The 26,678-nt window shown below is 47.0% G+C and overlaps 1 protein-coding gene across 4 annotated transcripts in view; it reads right to left on the bottom strand.

Moving 5' to 3' along the window:
* The window catches only part of LOC122380985 (thiamine transporter 1-like), a 28,452-nt gene extending 2,467 nt beyond the window's left edge, over positions 1-25,985 (bottom strand). Inside the window, exons 1-5 of one of the 4 annotated variants that reach the window (XM_043364635.1) lie at positions 25,842-25,985; positions 2,764-2,927; positions 2,029-2,199; positions 1,159-1,813; positions 282-474 (exon numbers count right to left, since the gene is read on the bottom strand). In XM_043364635.1, coding sequence (XP_043220570.1) covers positions 282-474; positions 1,159-1,813; positions 2,029-2,199; positions 2,764-2,907 — 1,163 coding nt within the window. In that variant the 5' untranslated portion in view covers positions 2,908-2,927; positions 25,842-25,985. Of the gene's footprint in view, positions 1-281; positions 475-1,158; positions 1,814-2,028; positions 2,200-2,763; positions 2,928-4,975; positions 5,028-10,644; positions 11,088-25,837 lie in introns of those variants that run through there. The other 3 variants (XM_043364633.1, XM_043364632.1, XM_043364634.1) reach the window with 3 other exon arrangements.
* Between the last annotated feature and the right edge of the window lie 693 nt (positions 25,986-26,678).

Raw genomic sequence — 26,678 nt, 5'->3', positions numbered from 1 at the left:
CATCTCTGAGGGTTGTGACCAATCTTCTCCAGTCCCCCCGTATCACTCTTCCAGCTAATTGAGCACTTATCATTTGGGAAGCGGTGATAACGGCACCAACATCTTTCTGGCTTTGGTTAAAACTTTCCATGAGCAACAATATAAAGCTGGAATGCTGAGCACAAAGTTTGTTCCGGATATTCCTCACAAAACGAGATCGAAGTTGTGCTGTCCCTCCCCCGCAGTGTCTGGGCTCCTACCTTGTGGTTGGGACGGCGGACAATTACAGGCAGCAGGCTCACCTGCAGATGGTGATGAGCATCTGGTAGATGATGCGGAAGAACACGTAGGTGACATAGGCGACTGCGATGTAGGAGGTGAGTGCCATGGTCAGCAGCAGGGAGCCGGCGATACAGGAGAACACGGCCAGAACGGGCTCGCCGAGAAACTCCCAGTTGAGACGGAGGTGGCCGATCGTGGAGACCGCCAGAGCGCCTGTGGAGACGGCGACAGCCGCGAGGAGACGTTGGTGAGCACTGAGTAGTGATGATGTCATAAGCGGCTTACCATTATCGATCGTTGAGTACGCCCAGGGGTGGCATGCCTGTTATGTTTTCAGGTGTGGGGAATGATTAGATATAAGTATATTTTACTTTGTAGATTCCCAACGTGGCAACATTATTATATAGACAAACATGTTTTTCCTATCTTAAACTCAACAATTAACAAAAATGAAAGTGTCCTGAACGCGTGAAAAACAGTCAGCAAACCTCAATAAGATGCAATGAGAGTGACGGTGGCATTCATTTTGTTTTGTTTTGTTGGGTTAGGCCCTTTCGGTCGACAAGACCATTGCAGAGCCGGAAGGATGAAAGGAATTAGGGGGAGACATTGGTCTGGGCAGGCACCCTAGAGAGTCGCCGGGGCTGAGCCCGTCCATAGGACAGGCCGACCAGCCCCCCAAGCACTCTCTGCACCCGGCTACGGGGTGCAGCTCCCTCGGGAGCAGCGGCGCCGCTCCAAGGGAGCAGCCCGCATGAGATAAAGTTGCCTGTCCAGCCCGGAAGCGGGTTGTGGCGTGGAGGAGAAGGATTTCAGTTTCCTGAGGATAGAAGCACGGATAGGTGGCATTCATTTTAATGGCACCCCATTTAAGCAGTTGTGCGCGCGTCTACGTACCAAGCAGCGTGTTGGACGCCTCGACCAGTCCGTTGTAGAGGGCGCCCTCGGAGTCGAAGTCCTCCCAGGGCGCGATCTCCTCCCAAAGGGGCTGTCCGTAGTTGCCCACCTGAAAGTTGCCACAGGTCGCGAACGCCCACCACAGCGACCACTGGACCACCGAAGGCGACGAGTAGGCCGAGCGGAAGTCTGCCAGCATGTACCCGCCGGCGTCCTGAAGCCACCGGCAGCACGAGCGGCGGCCCGGGTCGGTCAGCTGCTCAGTGGATCCCTCGGTCTCGGCAGACTGCGGCGGCTGCTTGTCAGCGCCACCTTCCGGCGCGTCACTAGCGTCCTCTACAGACGCGTCCGGCTTCCAGTTTCCCGCTGCCTGCCTGTGGAAGTAGATGCTGTGCTTCACGGTCGGCAGGCAGACGGCGATGCAGAACGCCACTGTGACGGAGCAGAAGGAGATGTAGTTGAGCTGGAAGAAGTTGAGCGCTTCGGAGCTGACCAGCGACTGCGAGAGAACGCCGGACGCGAACCGTCCCAGCAGCAGGGCGGCGCGAACGTATCCCGTCACCCGCTGGTACAGTGAAGAGTCCACCCGCGCGTAGATATAGGTTAAGTAAGCCACTTCAGTCGACGTGGCTATGCCGTACATAAACTCCATCAGCTGGGTGAGAAAGGTTGGCCGGTTACTTATCAGACATTCGGGGACAACATGGTCAACGGTCATCGTGAACAGCGACTAATAAAATGAAAGCGGTCTATTGACTAATAAAAAAAATATATATTTCGGGGATGTATGGTAACTGTATTATGGAATAGTTAAGCGCACTCTAAATCCCTAGGGAGCTCGAATGGCGTGGGCATGAGTGTCGGGCTGACCTGCATCTGGACGACTCCCCTGCCCCAGATGAGCAGTGTCCATGTGGCGATGTATCCGAGCGCCTCGAATATGATCATGGGCTTGTAGCGGACCATGTCGGTCAGAAGGAAGACGAACACGAGCAGGCCCAGGTAGGCGTACGTCCACACGGGGTATATCTGCTCCGACACCTGCGGTACACATGGTTAGAGATGGGACATAGGCCTACTCAGTACCTACTCACAGCTCTCGTGAGACGGGAGACAGGTAAATACGGTAAATATAGCGCGTGAGCGGGGAGACGGCCAGTCTCAGGGGGAAATGGGAACCATTGGACGGTTGAAAAGCGAGCCTACTTTTATGCCTCATAATTTATCATCGTTCTCTCTCTTCCTCGTCTCGTTTTATATCTATAATTAAATTATTTTTCTCTTCAGAGCGCGTTTGATATTTACCTATAGACGTATGAAGTTCAAATACACACAGATAGCTTGCGAGTAAGAATCGAATAACTCATTAAGAATTGCTCGGCAATTAGGAACCTGATCCCTCGCAGTTTGAGCATTGTTTCCAGTAGGTACCCTACTCTATTATCTATTTACATGGTCACGATACCAGCAATTAACTGTAAATCCTGGCAGGTTTACTTAATATATGTCTCGCACCACCATTTCTACGAATCAAGCAGTAAGACGAGTACCTACATATCCATTGACACAGTGCGTTTCTCGGCTGTTCCCTCCGCATGTGCTCACCTCCTGTTTGGTGACATTGTTGTACTTGGTCAGACTCTCGGTGAGGTAGGGCTCAGAGGGTCGCATCTCCTTGAAGAAGCCGTACGAGCACAGCATCAGGGTGACCACCCACCACCGGTTGTAGATCTCGCTGCACGAGGCCATCGTCGGCTACTGCAACGGACCTGAGGACACATAGCGAGGAAACGTGTTCCATGTCGTGAGAATCACGGCTCCGGTCTTACACGGCCGTGAGACTAAGGTGCCTTTCCTTACCAATGTTGGCGGGACTATTGGAGGCCAGAAGCCTATTGCACCCGATCTCGTCGAGCTCATGCGGTACTCCGCTCGAACTCAGTTAGTGGTAAGGGTATCGTACATATGTCTCGACCAGTGTTTGTCGAGGAGGTTCCTGAACCCGTTCAGGGTTGGAGCGAGAACTTCTTTGACCAGCAATGAGTTCCAATTAGAGGTGGCAAAATGTGGACCCGAGGACCCGGTCCAAAGAACCAGTCTGGACCCATATGGGTCCAGACCGGTTCCGGGAAATTTTCTGACGGGTCCAACCGGGTCCTTCCATAAACTATACATCTTGCACACTACATATTATTGCAAAATATGAAGTGAAGGAAGTGAATGTTTCTTTGCGCACAGTACCTCATGAGTATTTTCAGTGGGAAATAGGCTGTTTTACATGACGCAACTAATGATACTTACAAGTAGTTTGTATTAATTGACTTTTGGGGAACGGGTCCAACTGGTTCCGATTCCAACTAAGACCGGGTCCGACTGGTTCCAGAAATGTCCAGCCGGGTCTGGTTCGAGTCTGGTTCCCAAAATTTTTATCTTTTGCCACCTCTAGTTCCAATCGTTGACCGCACGTATGCCCCAGTGTTTTATTCGTGCTCTGGTCAAGGCTCTTGGTTTGGCTACCTTCACGGGATGACCTCTTGTGCTTGCCGAGGGAGCAAGATATGATGGTGGATTAACTAAATATGCAATAGAACTAAGATGCGATATACCTAAGGTGCAGGTCTCGCGGGTTTTAGCGGTGGGTTTTGCACCTAGAAAATTTAGTGTACTTCAGGCTATATCTTCGTCGTCTTAACCTTTTAAATGTTGAAGATGCTATCGACTTGTTGGTTCACAAGCCGGCCATGGTCGTGTAAAATGGCTTCATCGTAGATCGATTAGTTTCTGAGATATAACCGGAAATGTAAAAGTGCAAAACCTGCCGCTTAATCTCACGAGAGCCGTACTAATAAAAATAGGTAAGTCTATAAGTGCATCGGCCACGTACAGCCACTTCCGCAGCCGTATCTAAGCCTTTATCTTTGATAAAGGTGATGTAGTCAGCTATCTAATAAGACAGGTTACGGCTAGTTGAGTAAAAGCTGGACGTTTCGCTTAGGTATTTCAATGTTATTGAACAAAAATAAAATATCTTATTTACAGGTCTTTCGTCCCCGAATGCCTGCTGCAACCTGGGTACACCTGAGTAAAGATCTTCCCTGTCTGCTGTAGGTATATGAGTCTCACCAGAACGACTGACACCCGTCAACACCTTTCTGTCGGGCCCAGCCAGGCTCTGAGCATTCGGCCGAGCCGGCCCGAGGTCACTCCGGATGACGCCGTTACAGGGCACAATGTGTGGGTTGGTTCAGTAAAGTAATCTTGGGTTGGTTCGACTCTCCCCGACCCCGTTAGACAGGGACATCCCTGTCCCTGTCTAATTGTGTCTAATGTGTAACTGTACATTGACAGAGATCGGCAGCATTCGTGCCGGCTCCGGTACATAGCACATTTGTAATACATATCGCATAGCCAGCTGAAGCTATTTTACACAAAACGTTAATGCGATATAGACGTGAAGATAGACGCTTCGTGTTAGATATCGAGTCAAGCAGCAGATACCACTGACAAGGGAGATTCCCTGTGTCACTGGTATCGTGACAGCTGTGCGTTATCTGCGCAGTGCGCACATGTATCGAGAAGTAGGTCCAATGTCACTATCGCTTGAGTCGTATATCTCAAAATCACGGTTGAGGAGCTACTTCCCCGTAGCATGGATTCCTCTTCACCGAATGAACTTGCACCAAGTTATATAAACTCAGCTTTCCTACTTGACTGTCTCGCATATCTCAAATGATTATAGGAAATGCGTGATAAATGTGCGTCATAGATGCGATTTGGTAGGCCGATGAAGACTGAAGGTGGAAATGAAGATGCTTTCCTGCGCCGGGCTGGCGCTCGGCGCCACCTGCGACGGGCCGTCGAACTGTTACTCCTGTTCCGCCCTTATGCTCTACTCCTGGTCCATATACCACACACACCGTAAGCGGCGTTCGTTAGAGTAAATTATCAATGAATCATGAAAACAGTAGGGGAAGCGGGGGTAACACCGCCACTGTGGGAAACACCGCCACCCCATCTGGCGGCGAAAGTATGAAATGTGAAGTGTAAAAATCCGTTATTTCCTATTGACCGCACGCAGGTAAGCGTCTTCTGATTTGTGTTCCGGTGTTTCAGTGTAATCGAAGCTCAATGTGGGCATTTAAAGAAAAATGCACATTCTCTTATAAAAATTCGATGAGTTGGGAGCACTTTTGAATGTCTTTAAGTAGAGACTCATTTTGATTTACTTGATTACATCGAAAAATAACTGATCGGCTTTGTCCAGTAAGATAAGTTTGCTTGAACCGTGTAGTACATTCTTACCGCTGGCGATTTTTGCTTGTGATCACTTATTGGGGAACACCGCCACCCCGTGGCGGTGTTACCCCAATTGAGGTTGCGGTGTTTCCTGTTTGTAGCGTGATAAGTGATGAAACTCCAAAGACACGCTTTATTTATGTTCGTAGATGTTCCTAAGTCGGAAATAAGCAGCTTATTGGATTTTTTACTTTATATTTTTCATGCATCCCGACCAAGCACTTGCCAGCTGTATAAAACTGGCAAACAGCTGATGAACCTATACCTATTTAGGTGTCCATTACCGATTATTTGCGAAAATTACCACTTACCGACAGGAAACTCATCGCACACGATCTCTGAACAATTAAAAGCTTTCGTAGGAATGGGTTGGGTTAACATCAACTCCGGTGGCGGGGTTACCCACACAATTTGTAGGCAGCAAATATGCAAGGTATTTTTAAAAGTCGTGCTCGTGATACATGAAAACCTTTTAGGAGCATGCAAAATAAGTACCTAAAACACGTGAGAAAATGTTTAAATATTGTAACCAAAACAATAACTACCAAGAGACTTCACACATATTCTCTCATTTTGGCGAAAAGCTTAGGGGGGCGGTGTTACCCCCGCTTCCCCTACCTACTTCTGTTAATTCTTAGGGCAGGTCAAAGGTCAGGTCACCTTAATTCATCAAAGCTTTAACTTGGCGCACATTTTATCTTCTTTTTATAAATCGTTGCGTAAGTTGGGAACAAATGTGGAACAAATATATGTGGGCATCTACTTTTCTGCATTATTTTTTAAGCTTGTATAAACTGTAGCTACTATATTTTATCAGCTTATATATGACGTTGATTAGTGGTTTTACTAGTATAAATCAGTGTCGTATTTCTCTCGTCGAAATATTCCGAATAATTTGACATTACACAGTCAATTTGAAAATTTGACCAAAGGTCAAGTCACCTTTTATAATCACTTGACCGGAAAAGGTCATATTGAATATATAGGTCGCCCCATACCTCATTGAGCTGAACATATTCGTGTTTTCACGGCGTTAGAATATCCCAAGCAAATATTGAACGTTCATTATGACATAGGTATGACATAGGTATGACATCTATATTACTATTTAAACAGAATCCGTCTGTGAGTCTGTCTGTCTGTGTGTCCGCACTTGGTCTCCCCAATATATTGCAGTTCGCAGTTTTGGCGAAATTTTCGGTGACATGGGGTCAGTTATCGGCGCGTGGAGGTCAAACGGTTGCGAGGAGGTGGCTGAAACTTGCGCACCGCGTAGACGACGCTTCGGGCGTGTGCCTTTGCTGGGTCTGCAGTCGGTGGGGTGCACGGTTTGCGCGTGGCGCGCGCTGGAAAAGCGCAAATGAAATTTTGATCGGTTCGTATATCTTCATTGAGAGCCGGGGTCGACAAACTTTGTGGACTAAATGCATGCCGATCGGCGGCGAGTGCCTCGCATTGGCGGATCGGCAAGTTATTAATTTGAATAAAAAGTGGCGAAAAAATGTGTTGATTTTCGTTCAATGGAAACAGTTTGTGATACGAGTATACAAATGCACCATGTTTGCCGCAATGCGCCACTTTGGTGACAAGGCGCCATTTTTGCCGCAAATCGCATAATTTTGTCAAAAATATGGTCCGATATGGGTGCAATTTCGTGCAAGGGTGCATGCTCAAACAACAGGTACAGATGCGCCGCATTTGCCGCAATGCGCCACATTTGCCACAAAGTGCCATTTCCGACAAAATCGAGTAAGGGCAATGGAATGGCACGAATTATTCTGTGACCTGACATGACCCAGCGGTGTTGGTAGGGGTAGGGGTAGGGGTAGGGGTAGTGGTAGGGGTAGTGTAGTGGTAGGGGTAGGGGTAGGGGTAGGGGTAGTGGTAGGAGTAGTAGTAGGGGTAGGGGTAGTGGTAGGAGTAGTAGTTGGGGTAGTAGTAGGGGTAGGGATAGTGGTAGGGGTAGTGGTAGGGGTAGGAGTATGGGTAGTAGTAGTGGTAGGGGTAGGGGTAGTAGTAGGGGTAGGGGTAGGGGTAGGGGTAGTGGTAGGGGTAGGGGTAGTGGTAGGGGTAGTGGTAGGGGTAGTGGTAGGGGTAGTGGTAGGGGTAGTGGTAGTGGTAGGGGTAGTGGTGGAGGCAAAAGCAGGACAGTGGCCCGGGCTGATCCCAGCGGACGAGAGGTGACCATGTGACGTGGCCTGACCCAAAGCGACCGGGGCTAACCCCTTTGAACAGTCTTGACCCCGTATCACCCAAATTTCATCCAACAACGCCCTCAGAACAGTTCTTTTTTAAATTCTCTTCACATTTCCGTCCATATCTATGCTTCTAGACGACACATTGATATGAATCAAACACCATTCGAAAGCAAATTGGCTGGTGCCGCAATTTTTTCTACCACGCAGCAAAGCAAGTGGCGCAGCCGCTTGTCTATCTTACTATTTGAACAGGATCCGTCTGTTTGTTTGTTTGTCCGCCACGTCGTGTAGTGGGTTCAATTTAGCCGGCCTACAGGGCAGACGGTATATCGTAGGGGGTTGAAATTTGCACACCTTCTAGGTGACAGAGCGGGTCAGCGCCTTTTCTAGGTTTCAGCTCGCTGGGGTGCACGGTTCGCGCGTGGGGCGCGCTGGAAGTACGCCAATGAAATTTTGATCGGTTCGTAGATCTTCACTGAGAGCCGGGGTCGACAAACTTTGTGAGCTAAATGCATGCCGATCGGTGGCGGGTGCCTCGCATTGGCGGATGGGCAAGTTTTTAATTTGAATAAATAGTGGCGAGAGAATGTGTTGATCTTCGTTCAATGGGAACAGTTTGTGATAGCAATTTACAAATGCACCGCGTTTGCCGCAATGCGTCACATTGGTTACAACGCGCCATTTTTGCCGCAAATCGCACAGTTTTGTCAAATATGGCCCGATAAGGGTGCAATTTGGTGCCAAGGGTGCATGCTCAAACAACAGGCACAGATGCGCCGCATTTGCCGCAATGCGCCAAATTTGCCACAAAGCGCCATTCCCGACCAAATCGAGTAAGGGCAATGGAATGGCATGAATTATTCTGTGACCTGATATGACCCAGCGGTGTTGGTAGGGGTAGGGGTAGGGGTAGTGTTAGGGGTAGTGTAGTGGTAGGGGTAGTGTAGTGGTAGGGGTAGTGTAGTGGTAGGGGTAGTGTAGTGGTAGGGGTAGGGGTAGGGGTAGTGGTAGTAGTAGGGGTAGGGGTAGTGGTAGGGGTAGTAGTAGGGGTAGTAGTAGTGGAAGGGGAAGCGGTAGATGTAGTGGTAGGGGTAGGGGTAGGGGTAGTGGTAGTGGTAGGGGTAGTGGTAGGAGTAGGAGTATGGGTAGTAGTAGTGGTAGGGGTAGGGGTAGTGGGGGAGGCAAAAGTTGAACAGTGGCCCGGGCTGATCCCATCGGACGAGAGGTGACCTATGTGACCTGGCCTCACCCAAAGTGACCGAGGCTGACCCCTTTGACCCGTCTTGACCCCGTATCACCCAAATTTCATCCAACAACGCCCTCAGAACAGTTCTTTTTTAAATTCTCTTCACATTTCCGTCCATATCTATGCTTCTAGACGACACATCGACATGAACCAAACACCATTCGAAAGCAACTTGGCTGGTGCCGCAATTTTTTCCTACCACGCAGCAAAGCAAGTGGCGCAGCCGCTTGTCTATATTACTATTTGAGGAGGGTGCGTCTGTCCGTTACCGAGGTCCCGACTTGGTGGTGCTTTGCGTGGACTACAGGCCAGACCGTTGCACCTAGCGGGGTGAAACTTGCACAACTTATAGATCAAGGATGTGCGACGTGCCTTTGAGGGGTCTTGGCTCGATCAGATTGGTAGGGAGCGCGTGGCGTGTGCTCAAAAAGTGCAAATTCGCGTCATAGACTTTACATGTATAAATCGGCTTGCAAAATCGGGCGAAAATGGCTAAATTTGCCCGACACGGGTCCGATCCCCGTGCAATATCTCGGTAACCGTGGGCCCGATCGGTATGGGGAAAACAGCATCGTGTAGAGAATCGAACGGGCTATTGAATGGTGTGCGGTGCAGGGGATAGCACGCGCCACGTGCACCCGTGAGGATACTTTTATTGGAAAAATTGCGGTTTTTGACGGATTTTGGAAGTAATTTTATTTTTAGGTGACCGTTAAATGGAGCGAGTTGAAACAACGCATATTTGCAAGAGAAATGTACCGCCTCTCATATAAAGATGGTGAAAAGCTGATTGATCCAAATCAAGGTGGTGCAAATCACAGGAGAAAATGGTGTTTGTCAATGATGTGCCACTTTATTAATTACACGGGTTTTGCTGCATAACCTGATACCTTTGGCAATTGAATATGGTACCATTGGATAGAGCATTCAATTCTGTCCAATATTCACTCTTAATTTTTGCATAATGAGCAACAGTATTCTTAAAAATATAAATGTTCCAAACCATTACATTGTCATTTTTAGCGAAATTCATCAATGGCCCTCAAAAGACTTCATGCCAGTTTTCGAATCATTCTTAAGTAGAACGCATGATAATACGACACGGGCACCTCGATGCGATGTATCTTTTTTGTTTTATTACAAAATGCTTGGCCGTCAAAGAGCAATCGAACGAAATGGATACCAACCAAATCGACACAGACCAATCCAATACCCACGGGTCAAAAACAACCCTTCTTCGCGTTGCGGAGCACGCGGGTAACCCTAGTAGGTACCTACATAAGTAAAGGTATGACTAGATAAGTGAAACTAAAGGTAAAAGTAGGTAAGTAAAGGTAAAGGTAAAGGTACTCTAGCAAATGCATTGCTGGCGATCAAAAATGAACTCATTAGAAAACCTAAATGAGGCCGAAGCTGCAATGAGCATCGTCACAATCCCTGACAGCGGCTGTCACGATCGCTCGCCTATAGTTCACCCATGTATATATAGTATATAACTATAGTCGACTACAGAATGATGTTCCACTCCTCAGAAGCTATCAGTTGACCGGAGCGCTAAGTTGTGCCGTTTATCACGCAATCAAGTGTGTCGATTGTGAGCATTGGGACGAAGCTATAATTTGTGCACTCAGTCCGTGTGATGCGGCACAGCCTACCACTCCAGGCAAATAATTGCGCTGTGAAAAGTGGAGCATCATTCTGTAGTCGACTATACACATATCTCTGATGTCTGTTCACTAAACTCACCGTCTTATCCACTGACCCGCTCTGCCTCGTGTGTCGAGTCGACCTCAGGCACAGACGGTCCGATGTCTCCTGTGACCTCTGGGCCTCAGCGGCTCTCTCACTGTGCCTCTGTGAGTCACTGTGAGGCAACGCAGCACACACGCACCGAGTAAAAAGCACTCAAGTGAGTCAACCCAGACGCCCGGGCAGGCTTGCGCTGCGAGGATTGCCCTCCGAATAAAAAACTGCGCAACAACGCCAAACGCACAACAGTACCAAACCAACACCAGCCTACGGTCAAGCGTCACCTCTCTCCGCTGGAAAGCGCCGCGAAGGTGGGCGTCACACCGGGCGCGTGACACCGGGACGCTCCGTCGCCGTCACGCGGCGCGTCCGACGCGTTCTGTCACGGACTGCGGCCGTGACGACGAGTGCGCGCGACTCGAGACTGGGTAGTCCGGGCGGTATCGGGGCAGCCCGGCGTCTGGTGCAGAGGCGCACTCAGTTCACAGCTGAGAGGCGCCGCTCCTCCGCGGTGCAGCTGAGAGCAGTCGGCAGCACGGCGGGCGGGTTTTTGATCGCGAGGTTTAGGACATCAAGCTCATTTTTTGAATGCTCCTTTATAGGCAGGCATCCATACCCATGTACCTATTTGTCAAGCCTTCCATTTTAATATTTTTTATCTCTAATAATAGTTCACTAGGCTTGCACCTAAATCACTTCATAAAAATGCTCATGTGTAGCATGTGATTGTCGAATGCTGTCCAGAGCCTGTTGTTTTTAGCCGGGCACGACGGCCATCTGGTACACATTTGGTGCACATTTGGTGTATCATACACTGTAAAAAATGATAACACGTTTTGTGTTATATGGCCAAAAACGACTCGGTACAGCCGTATCTTATAACACGCCACCGTGTTTTCTCATACACGGTAAATCCGTGCTACATAACTCGGTATGAGTTTTGACTTTCCAAAAAGTGGTGTTCCGTAACTCGATAAAGACGTGTTACCGAGTTCGATAACTCGCCAACATGTTTCTAGCGTATCGAATAACGTGTAAAATAGCTCGCATTAAAGATGTTAAGTGTTCAATAACACCACTGGTGTTTCTGGGCTCGGATAATTATCGGCTACATAAACTTATTTGTGTTAACATATCCGGAAATTAGATGTTAGTAAACTCGCCATAAACGTGTAACGTGTTTCGTAGCTCGGTTCGTGTTCATATACTTCCCGTCCAGTACCTCCTTTTAGAATGTATATTAACGCAAAATGAGCTGCATTACACGATTCAATGATCACGTTGAATGAATATATGAATATATAATTCATGTGGACTTATTGCGATGAAAGGCGTACCTTCTTTGATGCAAACGGGGCTGTAACAGGCCCAGCCGCGTTTAAACAGAGGTAACGTCTTTAACCGCAATAAATCGACATGAAGTATACATTTATACAACTCATTCCACATAATTATTGAGGCGTGTAACACAGTTCGTTTTGCTTTAACACACATCCTCGTTAGCCAAGTTCATTAAGTCTCAGAGTACAGATCTACTCATTATATATTTCAGCAGATTGTTCACAGTAAACAATACACATGCGCTCTGAGCCTCATCAGAAGTAACACCACGGCGGACGAGCAGTGGACAGTGGTCCTCCGCGATCAGCAACACTAGTATTGTGAAAGACACCTATGAACAACACGTCTTTGAGCCTGGCGATGGGAGAGTAGAGGTGCCGTTTCACATGCATTCACTGGCGCGGTCTTCAGCTTGTCGAGCCGATCGTCGCAACGATTTTTTTAACGACTTTCCGGTCGACATTTGGGAGAGCTATTGCGTCAATACTAGCTGGGAGTTCTGAGCGCTGGGGCATTGAATTTTCTCATTGAACACGGGGAACATTGCCGCACGAACTAGGAGGCGCACACTCAGAGGCGTGTTGTCTTCGGAGATGGCAGCCTCGCTCCCCTCCACCCATGACACTATAGCGGTACGAGAGGAAATTCTAAAAAGCGTCCAACTTCTCCTGGTTCGTGTCTGAAATAAGAAAAAATAATGTCAGTAAATGACGAAGTGCATGAATGAACGGCAAAATGATACATACTCTAACCTTCGCACGGGTGGGGGAGCGTTGGCCACACCTGCCAGTTTTTTTGCGAGTGTAAAAAAAAATCGGCGAGCAGCGCTGCGAAACTTGGTATAGCTTATAATACATCAATTTCACATCGTGATGAGTAATATTTTCGATCCCGGGTCACATAAGGTCAGGTCACAGTCCAAGTTAAGTGATCATGCCTCTTTAAACTTTGTGGTTCAGTCATTTCTAAAGTATATTCGTACATCCCAGAAGTTTGAAACTCATGCTATTGGATGAGCTTGTCAGTATGAACAATTTGCATTTCTCGGAATTTTGATATCTGTGACCTAAGGTCAGGTCGATTTTGTGACCCCTCTATTGACTTTTAGTCAATGGAAGAAAATTGAAATCCGCTTCTTTTGGCCGTAAATACCCTCAAACATCGGGACACAGATGAACATGGCACAATGAACCGGAAAATTGCACCTGTGACCCCCTTTAATGCCTCTGAGGTCATCTCAGGTCACAAACCATCTCAAACAGTTTCTGAAAACACCAGGAATTTGTTCAGCTTTACAATACGAATCGAATGACTTGCAACATGACCTTTTCCGTGACCTTGACCTGAGTTCAAATTTTTAAGTTGACCTTTTCGGGTCAACTTATAGGTTATTCGATGCGTCTCCCCGACGTCATTTTTCTTTGACCTATGACATCACAGGACGGCAAGCAAGGTCAAATTGTAGCAGTTTATAATGACAAACATTTTATTAAAGTGACTTATCATTTAAAAGAGACGACAAAACGTTGATACCTATTTAGTGAGGAAGAGAGGGGCAAGTATCGTAGATATTACTCTAGACTACTTTCAGTACCTAACAAGTGCTGAAAAAAATCGGACGTCACAAGAACAGTCGCTTTTTATTTTTTAGTCTTTCAACTAACTATATCACTGGCAGTTTTACAGACACATATTTTGTTAATTTTTAGGATGTGTATGGTTACGAAACGGGAGATGTTCAAAACCGTGACACTTTTTTGAGACACCCTGTAAAGGCAATAAGGAATAAGGATCTCTCCGACATATGCTCCGTTTTTAACTTCCCTAAATTAACCCTCCAGGCGGTGGGGGGGGGGGGCATTTTTTTGCCCCCCCTTTAGTTTTTTTCGATATATCTCGAGAACCGCTGCGCCGATCGTCACCAAACTTTCAGTACCCTCCCGGGAGCAGCTAGCGCACATGGTGACCAAAATTTTTTCCAAAAGCTATGATAGGTTGGCCGCTAATGACGTCAGAGTGACGTCATTTTTGCCGTTTTCGACCCAAAAAAAGGTTTCGCGGGTAGAGCTGTCAGGCCTACAGCTTTAGAGATACAGAAAAATGTTTTTGACATAAAAGGTGTGGAATTAAAAGGGCTACAAAACTGCTATTTCGGTTTTTCGAATTTTTTTGATTTTGACCCCCAAAAATCAAAAAATAGATTTTTTGAATATAATAGCCAAAAAATCCAAAAAGTTTTTTGAATTTAGAAAAAACCGGAATATATGTGATAGCCCCTACCGCCTTCTATCTACATACCAAATTTGAGATCGATACCTCTTTTTTTGGCCAAGTTATAGCGAAAAAACTGTTCAAAATTGATGACGTCAAATTTTCAAACTCAATTTTTAGCAATTCTAGACCTCGTAGCGCAAAACAAAGACCACCATTAGACTCCCCGTGACGAGCTGCATCGAATCGATACCCATTTCATGCAAAAATATCAACTTTGAAATTTGACCTTTTTTGACCTGACCTTGACCTGACCTCCACCAGAAAGTGACCTAAACCGTATCTGATGGTCTTATAACCAACACCATTGAGTTGGAAATGAAAAACTGGCCATAAAACATGCATCGCATAACCCTAGTAAAGTTGGGCTCATGTGGTGACCCTTGGTGACCTTTGGTGACCTGACCTGTGACATGACCTGGTATGACCAGTGACCTCTAATAGCAACATATGTACTAGACAACTGACGCCTTATCGCTGATTTTCGACAAAATGCGTTTTACTCGGTGTTATAGCGCTTTCCCTAGAAGCCCCGTGAACGGTGAAACATTTTATCTTTGACCTGACCTGTGACGTCATCGGTGACCCCGAGGTCAATGAAATTTGGTTTCCTTCAACAAATTTGACAGGGCTATCGAACGCCGTTTGAATTTTCCGGATACGTCCAGTAGTTTCGGAGATACGGGGGGGGGGCAAAAAAGTGCCCCCCCCCCCACCGCGCGGAAGGTGGCTGGTAGGCCCACCGCCTGCCGGGTTAAAAAAAAAAACTGGAGGAGTTTTGAGTGTAGAAATATCAAAATATTGATATTTCTTTTTTGGAAATTTTGTGGTAGCAGTTTCCTTTGCCATGCATTTTGTACATAATGTGCGATTTTTGAGTCTTTTGATTGAAAATCTACTTTGTGATTTATTCCCGTGAACGACTTTTTTATTTTTTAGACGGAAAATGTCCGAACATGACCTCAGTTTGACCCCCATACATAACTCATGACCCGAGGTGACCTAGGACGCATTTTTCATGAGTTGAGTGAAATTGATGTCCGGAGGAGTACTAGAATCGGCGAGTTAACCCTCGCCCCGTTGGGGGGGGGCATTTTGGCCCCCCCCCTGTGGTTTTTCCTGAATAGCAAAAAAACGGCGGCGCGCAGCGCCGCCAAATTTTCAGTACCTTTCCGGGCATCAATTTGACACCTTCACACCAAATTTCAAGTCTTAGGTCACCTTAGGTCAGGAGTTATTGAGGTCAAACTGAGGTCATGTTCGAGCAAAAATGAGCAAAAAACATGCAATCTTGAAACGCTCACCAAATCTACAGTTATCAAGCAATTTCAAAGTTCTTTATATGGTCTAATAGACAAAAAGTGACGCTACAAAACTGCTATCTCGGATTTTCAAAATTTTGGGTTTTTGACCCAAAAAAAAAATCAAAAAATTGATTTTTTTAGAAAAACTAAAAAAAAATCCAAAATTTTTCCGAATTTCGAAAAAAAACCGGAATATGTGTGATAGTCCCTGCGCTCTTCTATTTACATACCAAATTTCAGATCGATATCTCGTTTTTTGGCCAAGTTATAGCGAAAAAACTTCAAAAATGATGACGTCAAATTTTTGAACTCAATTTTTAGCGATTCTAGACCTCGTACGGCAAAACAAAGACCACCATTGAACTCCCCGTGACGAGCTGCATCGATTCGATACCCATTTTATGCAAAAATATCAACTTTGAAATTTGACCTTATTTGACCTGACCTTGACCTGACCTTGACCTGACCTTGACCAAAACGTGACCTAAGCTGGCCCCAAAGGCTGCCTGACCCACATAATCGCATTTGTCATGTAAAATGGACCATAAAACATGTATCACACGACACTTTCATATTGTGACCCCCCAGTGACCTGACCTCAGTGACCTGACTTGGTATCAGTGACCTCAACTAGCAAAATATGTGTTTGAAGAACATTTTCCCATCGATGATTTTCAATGAAATGCATTTTACTCGATTTTACAACGCATTTCTTGAAATGCCTGTAAACGGTGAAAATTGGACCTTTGACCTGACCTGTGACGTCATCGGTTTGACCTAGGTCAATAAAATTGGGTCACAAGGTAGTTCCCTGATAGGGCTATTCAACACCGTTTGCCGCTTGTCGCTACGTTGCGTGGTTCTCGAGATCTTAGGGGGGGCCAAAATGCCCCCCCCCCCCCAACGGGGCGCGTTGCTCGGCAGAGCCCAACGGGGCGCGGGTTAAAAATCGCGGCCGTTTTTGAGTTATCAGCGTAAAACAACAGGGGTGCCTCCCACTCCCCAGCGAGTCGCGGGCGTCGCGGGTTAAGCTCGCACCCTTTACTGAAGTGGCCGTCCCTTGACCTCTAAATGGCCATTCCCTGCCATTATACTCTACACGAAAGGCCAACGTTTATAAACTAACACATACTTGGCGATTAGGTAAGTTCACCATCGACTCTATAGTTTATACCTATTATCGGTAACGTCCAACATCAACCCTGATCAACCCAATAGCCAATGCACATCAAAACAAGATACCTATAAGAACCATCAAAATACAGACGGCTGAGTTTCGGCGTCCGGATCCGTCCGCCGGAGGAGGCCGTCAGCCGTCGCTATGGCAACGGCCTGGCGCTTGGACAGCGGGACAGCTGACCACGGGAGCGGGACGAGAGAGGGGGAGCATTTATTCTGGCCAGGGTTCATAATGTCCAGGGTACGCTATGCCCAGTGCCAAAATGGCCAGTGCCTTGAATGGGCCAGAGTTCATAATGTCCAGGGATTGCATGGTCCAAATGTGGCCAACTGGCTGCAGATAGGGTATATTCAAAGAGGCCAGGGTTCATAATGTCCATGGCACGATGTGTCCAGTGTTCAAAATGGCCAGGGTTCATAATGTCCAGGGCACGATGTGTCCAGTATTCGAAATGGCCAGGGTTCATAATGTCCAGGGCACGATGTGTCCAGTGTTCAAAATGGCCAGTGCCTTGAATGGGCCAGAGTTCATAATGTCCAGGGATTACATAGTCACTGAAAGTGACGTCATTATGTAAAAAACTCAAAGCAAATCAGCTCAATGCAAAGCAGTGCAGTGCCGAAGGCAATGCCTTAGGAGAGATTACAGGCAATAGTAAATCAAATATTTTTAGGTTAAGTGGTTATGTATCTGGCTTCAGGCCGAAGGCCTGAAGCCTGATGCATAACCACTTAACCTAAAAATATTTGATTTACTATTGCTTGCAATCTATTCATGCGAGAAACTATTTCCTTATCCCTGGTAGGCAAACATCATTACCTTAGGTTAGGTTAGGTTAGGTTAGGTTAGGTTAGGTTAGGTTAGGTTAGGTTAGGTTAGGTTAGGTTAGGTTAGGTTAGGTTGGGTTGGGTTGACTATGTAATCCCTGGACACTATGAACTCTGGCCCATTCAAGGCACTGGCCATTTTGAACACTGGACACATCGTGCCCTGGACATTATGAACCCTGGCCATTTCGAACACTGGACACATCGTGCCCTGGACATTATGAACCTCGGCCATTTTGAACACTGGACACATCGTGCCCTGGACATAATGAACCCTGGCCTCTTTGAATTTACCCTATCTGCAGCCAGTTGGCCACTTTTGGACCATGTAATCCCTGGACAATGTGAACACTGGCCAATTCAAGGCACTGGCCAATTCGAGCACTGGACACATTGTGCCCTGGACATTATGAACCCTGGCCTAAATAATACGCACCCCGAGAGAGGGAGAGCGCAGGGGTAGAGCGGGGCGCCGGGGCGCCCGGGCTCTCGTCGGATTTGGGTAATCGGTTATGCTTTTGACGATAGTAAATATGTTAAACATGTGATTTTAATTTTCAATATCGGCTTCATATTATAGAAGGCAAAACCCTAGTCTACTAAAATACAACACAGAGTCCCATGCAGACACTAATTGTAATTTGTGATATGTGAAATAATAAATCGGCAGAAATAGGACAATACCTTCTTATCCTGTTAGCAGTTGAGCCGCATTCATCAAGGAATGAAGTCCTGCCTCACAGTCTTGAGCTCTGACTGTGGGACTTGGAGATTTACCTTCATTCTGCTCAGCTTGAGCCGTATTCTGAAATAAATAAATTGTGTCAGTTCGCAGCCAAACAGATGTCTACCTACTTCTTATCCACAGACAAATAGAAAAGCAGAGGGAGATACCATGGAAGAGAGAGAGAGAGAGAGAGAGAGAGAGAGAGAGAGAGAGAGAGAGAGAGAGAGAGAGAGAGAGAGAGAGAGAGAGAGAGAGAGGGGGGCAAGAGAGAAACCAGGCAGACTAATTATAACTAGCTGGTAGATACATGGCAAAAGTTGAAAAGGTACAGTCAAAATTATTCATGTAAGTAGCATGTTTACAAACGCACACATAGCCACCAGTGGTGGAGTGGCACTTGGCAGAATGAGAATCAGGGCCGAGGGCTCCTCCTTTCCATCCATAACGCCATTCTAGTCACTACACGGATAATATTTATGTAACCACGCCTAAAAGGCATTTAATATCACTGATGTTATTGCTAAGAAAAATTTGGAGCAAGCATCACTTGTACTTACCAACAAGACGTCACACGCAGCACAGACACCACCTCCCTGGATCGCACAAAGATGGCGACTGAGGCCCACGCGGCGCTGCATTTGGCGCGAAACTGAACCGAGTAAGTTAACCCACATTGGTGTTAATGTCCCTCAAGATCGCGGCCCAAATAACCCCATTCGGGTTTTTAAACTCGACGCAGAGGGGTAAAACACGGCAACGTGTCATTCAACACGGTAGAACCGTGCGCAAAAATGCTTCCACAAAATCGTATTCGTGTTTCGGAACACAGTGTCCGCCAATTGCGGGTATGAATACATGGCGATTACTCGAACAGTGTCATTGTACATGGGGATTCCGAGCTAGTTCATCCTGATTTGGACTAACCGTGTTTTGCTTCGCAATAAGGTTTAAATTACTCGATAAATACGGATTCATTAGCAAGTTAGTTGTTTGAACACATCGTTAAAGTGAGTCAGAAAACTCAAACTGTGCTAACATTTTTTACAGTGTAGGCGGCAGAACGGGGAGGGCACCGGGGCACCGTGCCCACTGCCCCCCTTTGATTTTGACATTTCAACATTAGCCCTATGGGCGTTGCATGGAAAGAATGGGACCAAAAGTCGGCAGTGCCCCCTCTTAACTGAAGGTGTTCCGCCGCTACTGCAGATTAGGTGCAGATTTGGTCAAATTAGGTTCAGTGTATCTCTTAGAAGCTATCAGCTAGGGTTGCACTAATTGCTTATATGCCCCCTTTCCCAGCCAGCAATTTTGCTCCGGGCCCAAGCAGGCTCAAGTGCGGATTGCCCGAGATTTTTAGTCGGGCTAAAGTCGGCTAGGGCTTGGGCTAAAGTCGGCGTATGACACAAATACGCCGACTAAAGCCCATGCTCTGCCGGAGGTATGCCCGCTCTGCGAGCTCCGGACAGCCGTAGTTTAGCCCTAGTTGAGCGACGATTGGCGTTAGCCCGATTTAAGCCCGAGCAGTGAATCCATTTATATAATGGAGATTACTCTGGGCCCGAGCGGGCTGAACTCCGGCAAGCCCACTCTGTGTGCCCTGTCTATCCCGACTTAAGCCATAGAAGTGAATGGGGTTTATACATTGCAAACTGCTGTGGCTTTGCTCGGGTTCGGCTCGAGTGATGGCTCCTGTTTTCTCAAGTCTCGACTTGACTTCATCTTGCTTTTGCTTCACACTGGATCAAGTAGCAAGGAGCAGCCAATGCACTTTCAGCAGGTTGTGCGGTTTCAATGCATATTTAAAATTGTTACGGTCACTCATATGCTCTGTTAACCGGTCATCGAGGCTCGTGCATTGCAAAAGGAAAGTAGTGGTTGACTTTGATTGAATGTATATTTCAAACGACTACAGACACGTCAAATGAAACACAAATACATGAAACAGTGGACTGCAAACTGCAGCAGTAATATGGCATGAGTCATGAAAAACGCCATCAAAACTATAAAACAATCACAAGGCCCGCTAGCCTCCCTCCCCGTTCATAAAACTTGGTTAAACACTCAACTGAAAGCATAAAGTAAGGACAGCAAGTAATCGCTCATAAGACATAAAGCAATGAGCAGGGCCTCCTCTAAGGATTTTTCACTGGGTGGGCAAAATTTTTCGCCGCTCCCCTGCCCAAGGGCAGATCCAGTCACTTGTTTTGGGGTGCAACCATTTTCACCTGCGACTGGGGGGGGGGGGGGGCGGGTTAAGGCCTATGTCACTTTCACAGTCAACCAACTGTGCCATTTATAGTTTAACGTTTGTTGTGTGTGATATGGTATTTCGTGTGTATTTCACCTTATAGGTATGCCTATTGTTTACATTAGTGATATCAATAACGGAAAATCAGGATACCGATACCAAACCAAATGCCAACCAAAACCATGAAAAATACCGAAACCAAACCAACTTGGGAACATGAGGGAAATACCAACTTTTTACCGAATTCGTATCCTCTTATACATTAGCCGGATTCGTAATACCAACAAAATACCAACAACATTAGGATCAAAATACCAAATACCAAGTTGGTATCAGTTTGGTATCGGTATACCAAAAAGTTGGTGTCCGATTGACATCTCTAGTCTACATACATTTAAAATTTTAAGAAGACTGCAATAGTGCAGAGTTAAACTTACTATGATCGCTCCTTGAACCAGAAATCGAATAGGTAGGTGATGCTCGCTGCCTCTTTTTAGGAGGCATGGTCAGCTTACTCTTGGCGCGTCCTCTTGATCTAAATACGGCTTTTATTGACCTTAATCTACTTGTAATACATCCTTGGCCTTGTAGCGCGCTACCCTGCTGGTCCATGCCGGTCTTTGAGGGTCCCACACTGACCTCTGAGGCCCCATGCTGGCCTGTAAAGGCCCATATTAGCCTCTGAGGGCCCCGCACTGGATTCTGAAGACCCGATGCCGGCCTTTAACCATCCCCTGTATTGGTGTTTTTCCAGCCGCGAACGTAGGTACTCGTATAGGGGGGGGGGGCGTTGGACCTCCCTTGCCGTTTCGCCCCTGATCGAGCTAGAGCTTCGCGGAAAAAAACAAGCGTGCTGCCCGTGACGAGAGGAAGCCGATGATACCCAATTTTAACCCTCGCCGGCACAGGCCATTGCGTCCTTCGGCGGCACGATCCCCCTTCCCTCGCGTTTGGCCCCTGATCAAGCTAGAGCTTCACGGAAAAAACGAGCGTGTTGCCCGTTACGAGAGGAAGCCGATGATACCCAATTTTAAGGTCCTAGGTTTGTTTGTTTGTTTGTTTATTCAGTATATTGCCAACGGGATAAGGCCTCCCACTAAAAGGCAAAGTCATCCGTATAAAACAATAAATACAAGTCGTAAACAGGATATTACACCACACGCATGATCACACTTTTCATCACCACGGACCTACTGTCATGAAAAAGGTCAACATGGGGACATCGAGCTATAAAATCATTGGCAAGTCGGGGCAGTCGGCAAAACATCCCGTTCTTGACTGAATTTACCCTGGCGACAGGTTCGAAGAAGCTGGCCCGGTAGCGAGTAGTTCTTGATGGCACACGAATGGAAAAACAACTTAAAAGGTACATGGAGTCACATCTGCTTTTAATAATACTATATAACAGAGTAATGTCATGCTGTAGCCTGCGAGATGTGAGTGATGGCAGCTTAAACAGCGCTAGCAGTCCGTCATATGAGAGGTCAGATGACATCCTTCTGTTCGCAGTGCGGTGAACAAGCCATAACAGGAACTTATGTTGTACACGCTCTATCCTGTCCAGATGTGTTTTTGCCGCGCCTGACCAGATCTGGGATCCAAATTCTGAGACAGAACGGACGTTAGCAAAGTATGCGGCCATGACGGCCCCTTCGTTCAACTGCCCATTCTTTCCATGACAAAACTGAAACGATTGCATGAGCACACCCAAAGCACGGCGAGCCTTAGAAACGATGAAATCGACGTGTGCGTTGAAGGACAGTTTGCTGTCTAAACTCTAAAAGCACACCAAGGTCGCGCATTGTGTCTACTTTTTCTAAAACTGTTCCATCGACGGTGTATACATATCGCACAGGGTTTCGTTTAAGCTTGACCGACATGGTTTTGCACTTTGATGCATTAAGAGACAGTTTCCATGTTTCGGCCCAATCTGAGATACGGTTCAGGTCATCCTGGAGAAGGATGCAGTCGTTGTGCGACCGCACATGTCTAGGTCATCGGGTGACCTTCCAGGTCAGGTCAATGACCCGAAAACCGGGAAAATCGGGACCTGTTAGAAAGTCGTAAAGTGTGGCTGTTATGTGGTTTTCCGGGGTGCTGATCACGAATATCGTGTTAGTTTTGATCAGAGATGTGATGTCTTTAAGCATTTAGACCAGGTCGGGTCAGGTCAGGTCAGGTCAACCGGTAGGGGTTGTGACGTGTATTCGTAATACGTGTCAACCGCCTCTGACAGCTTCGTAACATGTTACGAAGGCACCAAAACTACTTCGTAAATGTTCAAATGGTTGCTAAATTCGAATTCAGCTAAAAAACTAGCCTAGAACATGAAAAACTCGAAAAAGTGAACCGAGGTCACCCGAGGTCACCAAAGGTCAGTGACGTGACCTGACCTTCAGGTGACCTTGACACCCACCCTTATGTATAGGGAGCAACATCAAATCACATGTTTGAACGTTTGAAATCACGAAAAGCTTGCAAACGCGAGCCGACATACGCCGAATCGCGATTTCGGCCAAACATGGTCACGGAAAAGAGGTCACAGGTCGCGAGTTATTCGCAAAAAATCGAGGTGGGTCCTTTCGACTCCCCCCTATACGGGCGAGGGTTACCCCCGAGTTGCTGGGGGGGCGTTCAACGCCCCCACTTTTTTCGCTGGACCATAGCAAAAAAAAAAGCGCGCCAAATTTTGGGTACCTGTAGGGAATTGATTGACGTTTATTGTGACAAAATTTCAAAAAAATCGTCTGGAAAATTTTTGAGATATCGAGGTTTCAGTGACGTCATGATTTCTTGGTTTTCGACCAAAAACTTTATGGGTGGAGACTTCCACTGGCGTCCAACTGGCGTCTAACTGAGCAGACGTCCAAGTTGGCGTCTAACTTGGCGTCTAACTGTTGGACGGAGACTTCCAAGCCAGACGCGTCTAAATTTAGCTGTCGCCAGATAGACACAGCCGCCGTTCAGCTAGACGCGTCTATGACTTAGACGCGTCTAGCTAGACGCGAAATGGAAGTCTCCACCCTATGTGTTCAAAAAATCATAAAAAATCACAGAATAGACATACAGACATGCCGCCATTAGACTGACAATACCATGAACAATCAAATGGCTATCTTCGATTATTGATTATCGTTCCTCATTTTCCAAAATCTTGAACTGAATCTTGGCAATTTCTCATGACTACTTCACGACCATGATACATGCATTTCTTAAATTGAACTTTTTGAGCCAAACACGTACACATATGATAAAATGAATGTCACCATCGTGTTCTACGCCGCAAATTACCCATAAAACATGTGTCACAGGCTGCGAATATCAGTTTTGATTTTCGGGGATATGTGCCTACCCGGTTGACCTGACCTTGACCCTGACCTATGCTTGACTGACCCCTACATGGAGCTGTCACTCTTGTAGGCCTTATATGATGGATTGTGCACCGTTTTGACAGAGTTTATGACGAGAGGCGCCCATTGTGAAGTCCCGAAGTCCATGCTACTGAAAGTCTGATCTCAGGTGTTTGACGTGACCTTGACCCGACCTCTGACCTCAAAATTCAACTTAAAAGTACTCATCTGAAGCGTCTCGTCGCGTTCTTTCGTTTGCCGCCTCGTTCGTTTCGCTGCGCATATTGGTTCTCGAGTTATCGGCTGAGGGCGTTTAACGCCCCCCCCCCCCCAGCAAACGGTGGGTGGCGAAATACCCCAGCAACTGCCGGGTTAAGGACCTGCATCGGCTCTGAGGGCTCAACTTGGCCTTTTCTGGACTCTGGGGTCCAACACCAGCCCAAGCCTGTCTTTTAGGGTAGATGGGACCCTGAGGGTCCCATCCTTGCCTCAAGGACCCGCATTAGCCTTTGAGAGCCTCAAAGGCTAAAGCCGGCCTCTGATGGCCTCAAACTGCCATTTTCAGGCCCTGTACTGGTCTCTGAGGGCCTTAAACTGGCCTCTGAGGGCACAAACCGACCTTTAAAGGTCCCACACCGGTTTCTGATGGCCCATTTTCTGCCTCTGAGATCCAAGACTGACCCTTTTGTGCCTCTGAGGGCCCCGTACTGGCTTCTGAAGGATCGATGCCGGTCTCTGAGGACCAATGTCAGTCTTATAAGGGCCTCACACTGACATTTGAGGCCCACATTAACCTCTGATGGCTCCAAATTGAGGCCCTATTTAGTCCCCAATCAGCCTATAAGGTCTCTGATGGCCCTATTTTGTTGTGTGGCTGGGGACCCATGGCTTACACCCTTAGGCGTCACGCACTGGCCTCTGAGAGCCCACATCGGCCTCTGGGGTTCCATACGGGCCTTTGAGGCCGCTATGGCCATGGGCCCCTTAAGCTAGCACCGCCCCCCCCCCCTCCGAGAGTTGGCAAAGTTGCCAAGTTGCCCCCACCCCCAAACGCCAAGTCTGCTACCGCCCCTGCATTCAGATGCATCCATTGTAAAAAAAAAATAACCTGCACTGCAGTGATTGGGGGCTGGGGCACTGGCTGCTAGCAAGTTTTTTTTTTCCGGGAAACGGAAGTGGTAGTTCCTACCGGACGTCTGACCGGACCTTTATTTTTGCATTTGCTTCTGGGTGGGCAAATCGACGCCACTGGGTGGGCAATTGTGGTGACTGGGTAGGCATTTGCCCACCCAGTGGGTATGTTAGAGGAGGCCTTGGCAATGAGCGAACAATCGTTTATAAGGAACTTCACTCTGGTGAATGGGAGCTTTGGAGGCGTCTGGCTCCTCCACACACATACATCTGCAGTAGGTGGTCGGCCAGCTTTCGGCGCAGTTTCCGTATATGTAGGTATACCTACTTAATTATAAGCAGGCAGTTTCCGCTAAACCACTTGGCGAGGGCGACTGCGGCGTCCACCCGGTCCTGGTTTGTATAACTATTCCATTTTTTGGAACCATTTGCTCTAATGGTACGTACCTGAAAAAGAGATTAATTGGTTTAATTTACATTGCATGTTTGCTTGAAAAATAACTTATTGATGCATTAATACTGTAAAAACACTTCTCATTGATCCGTATAAAATGTTCATTTGATTTTAAATGCGGACAGAGAATGAGCGTGCTCGGTGATAAGTAGACAAATATTTGTGTTTTGTATTTCATTTTCCTGGGTCAGAAGTGCTGGTATTTCACAAAGATATAAAGGCACGGAATGCAGCTTTTCTGAGCGAGGGTATAAGTCGTTAGGCTGAACAGTTATTCAGCTTCATGTTTGATGGCGTCAAACTCAGTCAAAATCGTGACGTTTACATACGATCAAGCGCACCATTCAATACACTTACCTACCGTAAAACTCCATGCCAGTCCCCTTGATAAGAGCAGTGAGCACTATCCCTTCTTCGCGCTGTCACACGCGCCCAAACATCAACCACCAAATACCCCAACACCGGTGTGTCGTTTCGTCGCACAGCGCACAGACTGTCACAAACGCTGCACATGATTGGCGCAGAACTGCGCATGCGCGAACAGCCGAACAAGTATGGCTAAGCTCCGGCTTTACTCCAGAGCGCTGTTCGGCAGCCGGCTATTTTGTGTGCAGGGTATGACGTATTTCGCGAGCCGACGTCACAGGTGGTGACGTCGGCTCGCGCGCGAGCCGAGCGCCAACGACAAACTAACGGGAACCCTCTGACACCCTCGGGGCATAAACCGCGGAGTAGCGTATTGAGCGAGTCTTATACGGAAAATTCATATATTTTCGTTTCTCAAATGATAATCAGGGTGTCTCTTACCTTTTTACATATCATTTAGGCTTACCTAACACTTCAGTTGCCAAATATCTGCAATTTATTCAAGCGAAGGTATTTTCAGTAAATATCAATGGTTTAGACCGAAATCTTTTGAATAAAAACTCCAACCAACAGAAATAAAAATAACTTAATTTATTCCAACCATTTCCTCCAAATAAACAACATAAAAACTCACTTTTACACACATCATTCATAATAAAGCATACTAACACGCCACTTTTGACAATTGCGGCGTCGAGTGGCGCGCTGCTAGCGCTCTTTTTCGATCGCAGAGACCCTGCACGCGCGCGAGCACACTACGTCACGTCCGGGGGGCACAGGTATATGAAAAATCGCAGTGACGTAACACTTTTCTCGCTTCTCATTGGTCAAT

The sequence above is a fragment of the Amphibalanus amphitrite genome, unplaced genomic scaffold (genome assembly GCF_019059575.1).
Source record: "Amphibalanus amphitrite isolate SeventyFive unplaced genomic scaffold, NRLGWU_Aamphi_draft 000111F_arrow, whole genome shotgun sequence".
Taxonomy (NCBI): Eukaryota; Metazoa; Arthropoda; class Thecostraca; order Balanomorpha; family Balanidae; genus Amphibalanus; species Amphibalanus amphitrite.
The sequence above is the reverse complement of the archived record's forward strand: the minus strand, read 5'-3'. Positions and strand labels throughout refer to the sequence as shown.